The 14,416-nt window shown below is 35.0% G+C and overlaps 1 protein-coding gene across 2 annotated transcripts; it reads right to left on the minus strand.

Annotated features, from left to right (window-relative positions):
- Positions 1-822: 822 nt before the first annotated feature.
- Positions 823-12,638, minus strand: LOC127880863 (holotricin-3-like). Of its 2 annotated transcripts, none has more exons than XM_052428320.1 (4): positions 12,498-12,638; positions 11,990-12,259; positions 1,174-1,288; positions 823-892 (listed from the first exon to the last, which is right to left on the minus strand). In XM_052428320.1, exons 2-3 carry the CDS (start codon positions 12,246-12,248, stop codon positions 1,179-1,181), a joined length of 369 nt encoding a protein of 122 aa, XP_052284280.1. In that variant the 5' UTR covers positions 12,249-12,259; positions 12,498-12,638; the 3' UTR covers positions 823-892; positions 1,174-1,178. The 2 variants fall into 2 exon arrangements, with proteins under 2 accessions (XP_052284280.1, XP_052284279.1); XM_052428319.1 differs by lacking the exons at positions 823-892; positions 1,174-1,288 and adding exons at positions 11,142-11,252; positions 11,409-11,523.
- Between the last annotated feature and the right edge of the window lie 1,778 nt (positions 12,639-14,416).

The following is a 14,416-nucleotide window of genomic DNA, read 5'->3' on the forward strand; positions in this document are numbered from 1 at the left end:
TGTACTATATGTTTATTCTAACGTTGATGTATAAAAAAACGCAGTACAATGTACATGTTCATGAATGCGCTTGTAGAAGGGAGAGGCGGTGTATCAAAGATTTATGTTTCACGAAAATAAAACGATATACTTGGCACATTTCGTAGTGTTCTTTTGGAAAAAGGCACATGCATCTGGGATGCTCGCGATATAGCGATGAATCTTGCTGTCGATGTAACTATCTTTAATCAGATAACGTATAATAGTTTAAACTAAAAAACACACAAAATCTCTTTATGCATTCTTATTATCGGTATTTTTAACGGGCTTTTTACGCCATCGCTGTTTTGATTAAAAAAAGGACTTTGATAATCTTTATTTATTGTTCTGAAACAATACGTTTTAGAACGGTAGCAAGCATGATATACAGATTCGCTGTAAAATTTGCAGTTATTTGTTGAAGGAGCTCTTCTCATTTTCAATTTTTCAACATATACGTTGCATTTTCAGTTGTCTTAATACCTGTGTATCACCAGATTTTCTTTTGCTTTGATATTGCAGTTTGTCTTTATTTTTTACGTAATTCCATAACTAATGAGACGTTTGCTTATTTAGTCTTAAATGTCTTGACTTAACACACACAATTTGTAACTGAACACCAAAGGCATTTCATAAGTGGTCTCAGTGCATTTATTTTGTAATTGTCTGATTAGGCTTATAACGAACCCGCTCTACTAAGCAAACAAAAAAACCTGAACAAAACAAATAAACAACATGATGTTTTCTTGCACTTTTATTTTTGATAACATGATAACCATTAGCGAAGACGCCAGCGGTTCTGATAGGAAACAAGCGCTGACCAATGTGCGACCACGTGTGTTCTGATGACGTTGCCAATAAATATACCCGGCATCTGAAAAAAAGTAAATAAATAAATTAATTACAAAAAATATTTAATTAGTTGTGGTGAAATTTATAGATTTACTGTGTATGATAATGGTCTCTCATACATATAGTACATGTAAATACACACTAACTGTGATGTAAGAACAGAAACGAGTCGATGGAGCATAATATTCACGCTTTTCGTACAATAAGTAACGAACAGTACTTGCATTTATTAATGCATTTATGTAGGTACTATTATTTTAATTACATATCACGAAAAATAAGTTTTTATGTATATTCTCATACCTTGTTTATTTTCCACCGGTGAGGGTAGAGTTGATGAGGAGGATCTGGTCGGAAGTTGTGGCAGTGTTTCTGTTGAAGAGCAGAGGAAGCAGGAACAGGAGACCGAGCAGGGGCACTGGAAAAAGGAACACGTACTTTGAATGCACACTCGACAGATGTAATATATAACGACTTAAATATGCATAGAGTGTCGTCCCAGATTAACCTGTGCAGTCCGCACATGCTAATCAGAGACGACACTTTCCGCCTTTGTTTTTTTTTTGCTAAGAAGATACTTCGTTTAAACGAAAAATGATATAAAAGCGGAAAGTGTCGTCCCTGATAAGCCTGCGCGGATTGCACAGGCTAATCTGGGACGACACTTTACGTACATGTATTATGTCCAGTTTTCTCAGAACACGACTCATTTATAAGGACTACCTCTGTGAAAACGGTTCTTAATGCAAGTGTAAAGCGTCGTCATAGATTAGACTGTGCATTAATCAAGGGCACTGAATATTGGAACGCGTCTATTATTTGCTTAATAGATTGATATCGGATTTAGAACAACTACAATGGTAAATATTAAGTGCATATTATTATTGCAATTAAAAGCGTATTAGGCCGTAGATAACTTACAGAGACCGCTGATTCCGGAGCTTCCGGAGCCTCCCCTTCCAACGGGCACGGGGACGTAGGCAGCCTGTCCGTATCCGGATCCGAATGAAGATCCATGTCCGTATCCGCCACCCAGGGATCCGACTCCGTATCCGCCACCCAGGGACCCAAGGCTCAGGGATCCGAGTCCGTATCCATAGCCACCGCCATATCCATCGTCAAAATTATTGCCGAAGTTGAATTCGTCGGCGAAGACCAGACCGACGACGGCGGCGAGGGCAACAGAGGCGAAGATGATCAGTTTCATGGTGATGGATTCTGTCAACAAATAATCCAAAAACATGTTTTGATGTAAGGGATATGTTTGTTGCTTTAATTTTCGAATTAAGAAATAATAAAGTAAGTTCTCTTAAAACTTGCAATACATTTAAATGAGAACAAGTATTTATAGTTTTTTTTTACATTAATGACAAAACATTCAATACTTGGTTTACGATGCAATTACATTAAATAAACATAAACTGCATGATTGTAAGAAACTTATTGGACTTACCGTGTCTGACTTTCTTAACGAAGTGACGCTTACTCGGCTGCACGAGGTTTTATAGTCAGAACGCTGCGCCCAGACGTCATGACGTAACGACGATCACGTGACACTTTCGACACGTAGTTTCTCCCCTGGCGTTTTCTTTATTTACCGTTACGATAAAATAGTATAACACTTGTCAGTTTTCAACTAGTCCCGTCCAAAAATTAATCGCAATTGGTCGTGTATTACATAGTTATGTTGCATATTATGATGGTCTCCGTAAGGAAATGTTAATTTGTATACCCACACTATTTTTTTTTCGAAATGGGTAGAACAATAACACAAGTTTTTTAGTTGTGTTAGCTGTGTTAAAATCTAAATTCTGTCAGATGTTTAAGTTAAATAAGGGCTTTTTATCCGAAAATTCATGAAAGGCATGACCTGATAATTCTGTGACATTATAATCATGCAGAAGTAATTTGTTAGCAAACAATACACAGTGTTTAATAAATCTTGACCTCTAAAATGATAACTTTGTATTCAAAAGTTTCATGTGATATGTGTTGTTTTCAATAAATAAAAATAAAATATTTTTATTTCATATAATTATACATATACATATTCTATATAATTATTTGCGTGGCCAAAGCGTTCAATAAAAAATATCGTATATTTATTGTTTATTAAAAAAAACAAAATAAATATGTGTTGCGTTCTGAGAAAACTGGACATTGTGCATGTGCGTAAAGTGTCGTCCTAGATTAGCCTGTGCAGTCCGCACAGGCTAATCAGGGACGACACTTTCCGCTTGTATGGTATTTTTAGTTTCAAGAAAGTCCCTCCTTACCGAAAATCAAGTTTAGGTGGAAAGTGTCGTCCCTGATTAGCCTGTGCGGACTGCACAGGCTAATATGGGAAGACACTTTACGCGCATGCGTTAAGCACAGTTTTATCATAACAAGACTCATATAAAACAGCACAACATAGAAATTACACAATGACATTATTTCAATAAACATAGAGAAGACAGGTAATGTAAAATACACAATTAACATTTAATAGAAAACGAACATCAATTTATATTAAAGCGTCCTTTATTTCTTTACCTTAGAAGAAACTACTTAAAACCTTACTATTTCAGATGACCAACGATAACAAAGTGTAAGATACTAATGTCCACAAACAATAAAAGTGGAATGAAAAACATAGCAATATAAATATCATCACAAGCTCGCGAAATTACTTTCATAGACTTACTATTATACCAATCTGGTTTCTTAATAATAAAATCTTGCTATATAATATAATACGTATACTTTTTTTCTGTCTTAACCCATTTATTCATAGTGGACTCTCACATCCTTCTAAACTGGATATATTTATTTCCAAAATTATGGATGTCTAGTATAGTTATTTCTATATTTAAAATACTTCTTGCAGCAAGTCCTTTAAGCAAACAGCGCAGACCCTGATGAGACGCCGCATAATGCGGCGTCTCATCTGGGTCTACGCTGTTTGTCAATGCCTATTTTCTAGACGCTAGGCATAAATGGGTTAAATAGACTTGTTAATCATATTTACGTGTTTGTGTCTTTCACACAGGTATCTGCTACAAATAAACTTAAATGAAAATGTATATTATTTGTTACACGCATGCATGGACATTGTACTATTGGAACTTTAGCACACCATCTTTTATTTTGTTTAAATCGTCGATAAAAATATATCAGCACTTTTTATGTCACAAACATATCCATTTAAGTGTTGCATTCAATCAATTAATAAATAAACACATTCATGTGTTTAATATTAGCATGTTTTATGTCAGAAACTTGTCTTCTTAAGTTTTACATTCAACCGATTCATATATATGTAATCATATATATGATGTAAATAAAATCTATTAAAAAAAATCTATATAAACACTTAGACTGTTCGGATTTATCACTATTAACAATTAATCGTTTGCATCCTACTTTTTTAATCAATAAATACAGTCATCTGAGCCTGACGATTTTTTAGATGGTCGCTTTAGCGACCGTCTAATGTGCATGATGTAAAATTCAGGTCGATACGGCCTGGGTATGATTAGCCCAATTCCCGCTTACACTACGCGCGAAGAAAGAGTTGTATAATTTATGCAAGAGGTTTGAGTTCTCCAATTATGTTTATTCACAAATGGAAACATTATATTAATATCGTGTTAAATGCAATAGTTTCGAATGGTGTTTTATAGAAAAGAATTAAAAAAAACAATGATCGTATTGCACGTGTCGCGGAGGAGATTGTTTATGAATGATTAAAATAGTCCACTTTCTGCTGCGTCTGCGTGACGTAGTATTTTCGCTCATCTCATTCATAAATCTGAGGCTGGCGATAAACAAAGGGGAGTCCGGTTGAGTCCGCACTAGTATAAGGTTACGCTTGTTTATATTCACAGGTCTCAATTAATAACACGTTGACCACGAGTTCAACAATTATTACCGGGATACGATAGACAACATAAAAATGATTCATTATCGCTGAAACTGTTAAAAATCATTTAAATATAACAAGAATATTCTCTAAAAAATGTAGTCTCGCTGTTTTGAAATAAGGTTTGGAATTTTGGTTTCTAAATAACTTAATTAAAAACAAAAGTTTAATTATAGTGTTTTTTACTTTTAGTCGCATATTTACCGCATTATAATGTGTGTTATAATAGGCAAACCATACATTAGTAAAATTCAATCTGCCTTCGCACATAGAAGGAATGGGTCAATTAGGTGCTGCGTTTCCTTTGCTTACTTCAGTTAGAGGTCAATTCTTTACGTAAAAGCAATCACAAGGCCCCGGCTTCAGAGGAATTGCGGAGCGTTCTTACATAATTAAAGTCGTAGTCGCATGGTATTTGCGTTTAGCGTCCTATTTGGTCACGTGGTTCTTTTTCGCGGGTGTTTTGGCATTCATGATATGAGGCTATTAATAGATGCGCCTGTCGATAAACAAAGGAAAGTTTACGGGCGATAACAACGCAATAGGTTACGCTCTCACATACAACTCAATGACGTAGTACAGGTCGTAAATTGAGAGATTTTGGGAAAAAGTTGACGCTTATTTATATTCTCAATTTATAAAACGTTGAACATAAGTTCAACAAAAACTTCAGCGATACGATAGACTAAAAAAAACATAATCGCTTAACCCGAATATAACAAATAATTTATAATAATAATACGAATGACCTGTTTCATAACCTCGTTGAAGCTACTACATCGGGTATTTCTGGAAAGCGTTCTTGGTTCTCAACACATAGCGGCGATCTTTTGTATTTACGGGTGCTAGCAACACAATAGTAGAAGCTTAGTAGAAGGTTTAGCTTGTTTATATTCACAGTTCTCAATACATTGACAGTTGGATATGAGTTCATCAATTACTCAGGCATACTATAGGCAACCTCGAAAATGCTTTATAATCGTTAAACCGAAAACAACTAAATATATTATATTAAATATATTTATAACAATACATGTCTTTTAAAAATGTAGTCGGCGTATACGCCGACTTTGAAATAAAGTTAGCAATTTACTTTTCTAAATAATTGAATACAATTAAACAAAAGTTAAACTATTGTGTTGTGTTTTTCACTTGTAAGCTGCATATTCACCGCATGAAATGTGTGTTAGCATTGTCAAACCACACATTAGTGTGAGTAAATAAAAAATATACTACGGGAGAGCACTTCATATGTGTCCTCATATGCCTTGTTATGAGTATCTTTCTTCATTATCGAAATATATCGTATGTTTATATTTGATTTAGACGCAGTTTTCTTTCGTCACATTTAAATCACACGTCAATAGCGCCGTCATGCGAAAATGGGTCTTATGCGTTTCGGCAAGCGTTTGTTAAACCCAACATGTGCTCTTGCGCAGTCAGGCCATAGGCGACGCTGTTCGCTTTAAAATCACTCAATATGTTATGTTTCTCCTTACCAGAAGGAGGGATAGCTGAGTGGGCTATTTATATGAAGGGCGCATATGGAATAAGACCCATTTTCGCATGACGAGGGTCATTACAAATCTCATTGCGAATTGAAAATCCCACATTTAAAAACAATGCTTTTTGATACAAAATTGAATTCAAAATGGCAAACTTGTTAATAATGGCAGCCTATCGACGCATTAAGGAATGATTTCCAGACGTGCTGACCAAGTACGGCAAACATTGTGGTATGATAATTAAACGATTTTCTCTTATCGTGACACTATACTATTTCGCTAATGATTGTTTTCTCATCTTGGAGGCGAAATTGAAATTCTGCGAGATGGATTGTAACGCTTAATTGTAACAGGGCCACAATTTGTGTCGTTTGAGCATACAGAGAGTAGTCCGGAATTTCTTACACTGAACAGTGCTACATCCTTTGAATTGAGCACATACGCAGTGATGTAGCAAAAATTCAGAGGTTGTATCTCGAATCAGCTTATTAAATATTCGAAAATCTTCATGCGTGTCTGTTGGCGTTATGTTAAAGTCACTAAGATGAAAACTGAAACAGCTTCGCCTAAAAGCGCATTAGTGCTCTATACCTATGTTTATGTTAGCGTTGTTGACACCGTGTGAACTGCTCGGGTAACAAGTAAAGCATAAACAGCAATGTTTATATACTTTTACTCCTCCATATACAAGATACGAAGATTATTGTATATTTTGAATTTGTATATGGTGTCAAAAATCAAAAGTTAAGTTCTCATTACCATTTTCATCATACTTTCTTTGCTTTCAGAACTTCCAAAAAAGCATGCTGTTTTTGTTTTGTCTTAGTTATTTCTATGAAATAATAAGGATGATAAAAAGTGCACACAAAACTCGCTATGACACACACTTTTTTAAGTTGAATGGCGTGTGTTCATTTCAAACTTGCGATTGATTTTGAAAAATGAATTGCGTGTTAAATTATGCAATAGCGAACATCTTCAGTGCCTTCAGCGCTTTGATTTTTATATATTCACTAGTGTAGGCGATAAGCTTTATTGAAAGTTTAATTGCTGAAATCAATGTTTTTGTTGTTGCTTTTGTTGTTGTTGTTGTTGTATTGAACATATTAATACACTTGTTTATGTGCGTCAATTCTGAACAACTAATCAGTTTATTGAAGCCTTTCAGTAAACACATTATGTATGCGCAAACTTGAAGATCAACATATTTCTTAGCCTGTACAATTAATACATGTCCACTTAAGAATCGACATTTTAGCACTATTACATTCATCGATAGCTGTTGTTTAACTTACCATTCCGCTGTTTTAAATCGGATCGTTACAATAAGTTTATTGATTTCAAACGCGGAAATGAATAAAAGGAGTTCTCGTTGAAATTTTGGTAAAAAAGTTTGATAATTGTTTTGTTTCATATTCTACCGTTTATTGTACTGAAAATAAGAGTGGTATAAAAATCAGACATTCAGATGAATATTTCAAATATATAAGAAATAGGTGCGATCGAACTTGGATTAATTAACATATTTTCGTTTATTACAAAAACTGTACAAAGTCACATGGTATGAACCAGAATATTGATGATGAAGATGTCATTGTTTTATTTATGAAGTTGAAAAGTAGGAAATCAGGATTGTCATTTGGCTGTTTTAACATTTCTAATTACTGGGAAAAAAGGGGATGATTCCTATTATTGCACTTTCATTAAACCGTTGCCGGCATTGGCTTATGTATGATATGTGTGATCTCGTAATCGAGAAGGTAAACAAATATTGGTGCATGTGTTAACTGCGTAGACTTGTGATCTGGAGACAGAGGTTCTAACTCCATTGGGAGCACCTGTTTGTTTCTGTTTTTGTTACTTTGAACAGAACATGTATGTAATATTATATTAATAGCATCGTATGTCAAAACTTCTTCCTATACGGGTCTTTCAGGTCACTAAATGGGTATGATATTTACGTCATTGCTATATAATTTAACAGTCACTTGTGTATGTAGTTAATCAGATAATAGTTTGATTGCCGCTTCCAATCACTAAACATTCTACTCTCAAGTATCGTTTCACATACTTAGTTTTCCGTTAGCAAAATATGCATAAGGACTTGTTGAAATGAAAAATAACGATTTAATTTGGGATCACTCACTTGAAAAACCATACCTCCGTGGTATTATACTCAAGACCCCTCAGGCCCTGCTTTGGTGCAACTTTTGACTATAGGGGCATACTTTGAACGTCGTTCTGTAAGTTTCCCTATAAAAGATTGAGCATCACCACACAGGTTTGGCCAATTTTTACCATAGATGAATATTTTAAACACACGAACTAACTTACAACTGCCAGCTGTAATATTTGTATTTACATAAATGGGCTTGGTCCTTTAACAGCAGAACATTTTTCCTAAGTTGTATTGCCAACACAGTCTTTATAAAAAGTTTGACATTCGGGGCGTGGACATTTTTATCCCAGGTAATTCATTTGAAGACACTTTAAAGAGGACCACTCTCTGATATTACGTTCTTAATATCAAATCCCTGGACTTTAATGCTGCAGCGAGGATTTTAACAGTTATTTAAATTTTATTTTGCTATACGTTTAAAGTTAAAATAGAACCCTATAGTGTGATCAGCTTTGACCTCAGATGCATGCTTCGGATAAACGTCATGGAAGACCATTGGGGGATGCTGCATACAAAATATGAAAGCCATCGGCTTTGCCGTTTCAGAAAACAAGGTTTTCTCTAAATAAGTTTATGTAAAACTGTTGACCTCCAGACGAGTCTACCATTGACCCATTAACAAACTGTGTAGTGATCCTTTACATGATGCTACATACCAAATGTGAAAGCCAATGGTTAAGCGGTTTTAGACCAGAAGATGTTTTACAATATTTTTTCTGTATAAGTAAATATAAAACTGGTGACTCAGGAAAGATGCCACTTTTGACAAATTAGGCATACTTTTAACACACTTTGTATAGGACTTTTAGATGATACCGATTGTGGAAGCTTTGTGGTTTGAGACAAGAAGATTTTGTTAAAGGATTCCGCAATATAAATCAATGAAAAACTGGTGACCTCCGGACTCGGTCAACTTTGATCCCACGTGCTTAACTCGATGAAAATTTATAAAGGACCTCTAGATGATTTGCGGCTTCAGAAGAGAATACTCTTAAAGTTTGTTCCAACATAAGCTAAAACTATTAAAACCCTTAGCGACGCCTCTTTTCATCCTATGTGCAATATTTAAATAAACTTGGTAGAGTACCTCTAGGGGATATTACATATGAAAATCTAGGGCTGGGTTTGCGGTTTTAGACCAGAAGATTTTAAAACGTTTTCCGTATTATAAGGTATGATTTCAGATGCGAATATTTTTCAAGGTTTTCCCGAGTCTTTATAAAAATGGCTAAATCCGGGTCGAGGCTCTGTTTTTTTCTTGCGTGGCATAACTCTAACACATTGTTAATACGACCTCTAGATAATTCTGCACATATGTTCTAACTACAAAACAGCAGGCTTTGTGGTTTAAGACAGGAGTTTTTGTAAAGGTCTTACCTACAGGAGTCCGTGTATAAATGATGACCCTAGACCGAGCACAAATTGACATCCGGGGAATAATTTTAAAAAATAGCAACACAAACTTTCTAGAGTACCTCTCATTGATGCTCAATACCAAATTTGAAAGCTTTGTGATTTTTTAACGGTTTTCCCGATATAAGTTATGTATAACAAGAGGCTCCGGGGGCGTTTGTCTCCAGTGTTCAGTTTGAAGAGGATCTCTAGATAATGCTTTATACAAACGATGAAAGCATTGAGCTTTGGTGTTTCAGACTATATGCTATTTTGTTAACTGGTAACCTCCGACTTGATGCCGCTTTTGACCCCAAGGGCATAATTTGAACAAACTTTGTAGAAGACCACAATACGATGGCTGCATTGGAGATTTTGTTTTACGTATCTCTAAATTCTACACGAATTTAAGATATTGATTTTTACCACTGAAATATCGATTTATCCTACAATAAATTAATGCTATTAGAAACAGTCAAGATGAAGTCACTATTAAATGAATTATCACATATTTGCCTAATACTTGTTTATGTGCAAAATACCCATGTACAGTAAAAAACAATACTGATACAGGCACCGGCACACTATGTAGATAAATGTATATAAGTGTTATAACGTTCGACATACTTACTTACTAAGTTTTATTTATCTGTCAATAAGTTCTTAACGGTGTGTTTACAGTCTGTTCAGCCCGTCCGTTAACCCCTGAAAACCCCGTGAATCGTTCAAATTACTTAGTTCCTACTAGTGACTCGTTGTTCAGCATGCTTACTAGTTATTATTTGTTATCTACTGTATTTCAATACGATTTCGTTCACATATGCACACATTCGTACGATTTTACGACTTCTGCACATCGCAATTCGAATGAGGCTTTCACAATTGTTTCAAAGGCCTTAACTTGTACTACAATTCCATTTCATGTGAGTGCAGAGATTAAACAATTCAGACGCAAACGCATGATCAAATGTCACAGTTGGTTTTACTTTTTTAACCCGTTTGTGCCTAGCGTCTAGAAAAAAGGCCTTGGCAAACAGCATAGAGCCAGATGAGACGCCGCATGATGCGGCGTCTCATCATGGTCTGCGCGGTTTGCCTACAGAAATTTCTGTAAGAAATATTTTATATATAGAAAAAATACTAGACATCCCTAATTTTGGAAATAAATTGATCCAATTTAGAAGGACGGGAGAGTCCACTAGGCATAAATGGGTTAAATAAGACTAAATATGTATTGAATTATACTTGTGTGGTGATGTACACGATTTTTAAAAGACAAAAAGGCAGATAGTAATGTTATTGCGTTTATTATTAAAGCAACAGACAGCAACAATAAATAACACGCTTGCAGCGATGTGACGGCATTTTGGCGATTCTTCCAATCAGCAGAAAACACACGGTTCTGAAAATAAATTATAATAAACTTAAAAAACACACATATGATAGAACACCACATTTTAATTCATTTCTCCAACTGTTTAACTCTTATAAAACTTTTTGATAAATAGATGTGATAACTACATGAAAACAGATCCAGTATTACTGTATATACTCATACCTTGTTTATTTTCCACCGGTGAGGGTAGAGTTGATGAGGAGGATCTGGTCGGAAGTTCTGGCGGTGTTTCTGTTGAAGAGCAGAGGGAGCAGGAACAGGAGACCGAGCAGGGGCACTGGAAAAAAAAAGAACACGTCTTTTAAAGAGACTTGTACATAGTTTGATAGAATTATAATTTCAAAAATAATTGTCATTTATCTTTGTTTCTTGATACTTTTGAAGAAAAAAAAACGGTCGCTTTATAATTCGCCGATAAAAAAATGTATGTATGTGTAGCGAAGCAGAAGCGCACGATCTTTTGCTTACAGAGGTCTCTGGTTCGAGTCCCAGGGTCGGCACTTTTTGTATTTAACTCTATTTTACTTTTTTCTTGCAACTTTCATTTATTAGACTATTCAAAACATTATAGATCTGTTGGTAAACATATTTAATGATATTTCTAAAAATGCATGAATCTGTGAACAAGTCTGTGAACTTAATAGATTGATATAGGATGTACACTGAATTAAATAATAAACTGACACGTTAATACGTGTACCTGATTTACCAAAAATATTTGTGAACATTTATTGGATACTTACAGAGACCGCTCAGTCCGGAGCTTCCGGAGCCTCCCCTTCCAACGGGCACGGGGATGTAGGCAGCCTGGCCGTATCCGGATCCGAATGAAGATCCATGTCCGTATCCGCCACCCAGGGATCCAATGCTAAGGGATCCGAGCCCGTATCCATAACCGCCGCCATAGCCATCGTCAAAATTATTGCCGAAGTTGAACTCGTCGGCGAAGACCAGACCGACGACGGCGGCGAGGGCAACAGAGGCGAAGATGATCGGATTCATGGTGATGGATTCTGGTCGTATTTACGCAATAATAATCAAAAGCGTCGTGGCATGTTTTAATGAACCATTTAAATCGGGGCTTAACTTCTATATTCGTTTAGTTGTTGTGAATTGAAATAAATAATTAAAATTCCTAAATGGGCTTACTATTTTAATCACTTAGCAAATAATACGAATATTGAAAAAAAGCCTCAGTATTTATATCCTAAAACCCAATAAAATAAATTTTTATTGCATTAAATCACTTACTTGTTGATGACTTTCGTGAAAGTGATGTTTACTCGACTTAAGCATGATTTTATACCTGGCTAAAATGACCGCCGGGCGGAAGTTAATGACATAAATAGACTTGTTAATCATATTTACGTGTCTGTGTCTTTCACACAGGTATCTGCTACAAATAAACTTAAAATAAAATGTATATTATTTGTTACACACATGCATGGACATTGTACTATGGTAACTTTATCACACTATCTATTATTGTGTTTAAATCGTTGATAAAAATCTATCGGAATGTTTCATGTCACAAACATATCCATACCTAAGTTTCACATTCAATCAATTAATAAATTGACACATAAATTTGGTTAATATTAGCATTTTTGTCAGAAACTAATCTAAAGTTTTACAATCAACCAATTCATAAATAAACACTTAGATTTTTTAGATTTCTCACTAAAATTAACAACTATCGGTAATCGTTTGCTTTTTATTTTTTAATTAATAAATACAGTCATCTGAGCCAAACGTATGTTAATATTCACTATTGTAGGCTATAAGCTTTATTGTAAGTTTTATTGCTAAACTAAATGTCTTTGTTGTTGTAATTGTTGCTGTTGTTTTATTGAACAGATCATTTTACGTGTTTATAAGCAGCAAATATGAACAAATGATCAGTTTGTTGAAGCCTTACAGTATGCACATGATGTATGCGCAAACTGAAAGATCTACATATTTTTTTAGTCTGTACAATTAATACATTTCCACACAAGAATCGACATTTTAGCACTATTACATTCATCGATAGCTGTTGTTTAACTTACCATTTCGCTGTTTCAAATCTGATCGATACATTAAGTTTGTTGATATAAAATGCGGAAATGAATAAAAGGAGGAATACTGTACTCGGTGAATTATTGGTAAAAAGGTGTGCTAATTGTTTGGTTTCATATTCTACCGTTTATTGTATTGAAAAAAAGAGTGGTACAAAAAAATAAGACATTCAGTTTTTTGTTTAATGCTTTTGCCAGGCCCGTGGTATTGACATAATGTTCGATAACACCTTTTGTTTTCACACCAGCAAGCGTTCTATACATAGATGGTGACGTCACTGCCAGTACACAATGCACCAGCAAGTTTCCTTTGTTTCGATGACCGGTTCTGACCGGTGTTGCTGCAGACTGCGTATCAAATTTTCTGGTTAATAACACGATGATGTATTGACGCACAGTCAACGGTTTAAAGAGTTTACTGTCTGGGATGGTACTTGACAGGCAAAAAACGTTTCGCCGAGCATTTTCGCCAACCGAAAATCTTATTCGCCGAATTTTAAAAACGTTTCGCCGAGCATTTTCGCCAACCGAGAATTTTATTCGCCGAATTTGCGAAATTTTCGCCAACGGCGAATTTGGCGAACGACAGCGGAAGCCCTGTCAGATAAATATTTCAAATATATTAGAAATATGTGCGATCGAATTTGGAGCAATAATGATAAGCCTATTTTCTTGTGTTACAAAAACTGTACATAGTCACATGATATGAACCATAACATTGATGATGAAGATGTCATCGTTTTGTTTAAGAAGTTGAAATGTAGAAAATCAGGATTATCATTTGACTCGTTGAACATTTATAATTACTGGAAAAATACAGGGCATGATTCATATTATTACAATTTCAGAAAACCGTTGACGGCATTGGCTTCTGTGTGATCTCGTAATCGAAAAGTAAAACAAATATTGGTGCATGTGTTTTAACTGCGTTAGACTTGTGATCTGGAGACAGAGGTTCTAACTCCATTGGGAGCACCTGTTTGTTTCTGTTTAAACTATTTTCCCGTTTCAAAAAACGAAGACTTTTACTTTTTAATTACTATACATTACATATTAATGGCATCTTATGTCAAAACTCCTTCTTATATGGATGTCTTCAGGTCACTTAAGGGT

Source organism: Dreissena polymorpha, chromosome 5 (genome assembly GCF_020536995.1).
Source record: "Dreissena polymorpha isolate Duluth1 chromosome 5, UMN_Dpol_1.0, whole genome shotgun sequence".
NCBI classification, from domain to species: domain Eukaryota; kingdom Metazoa; phylum Mollusca; class Bivalvia; order Myida; family Dreissenidae; genus Dreissena; species Dreissena polymorpha.

Excerpts from the sequence above, each read along its gene's own strand:
- LOC127880863 (XM_052428320.1), bottom strand. The coding sequence starts at position 12,248 with ATGAATCCGATCATCTTCGCCTCTGTTGCCCTCGCCGCCGTCGTCGGT. Across the intron at positions 1,289-11,989 it reads CTCCGGACTGAGCGGTCTCT|TGCCCCTGCTCGGTCTCCTG; the intron begins GTAAGTATCCAA and ends TCCTTTTTCCAG.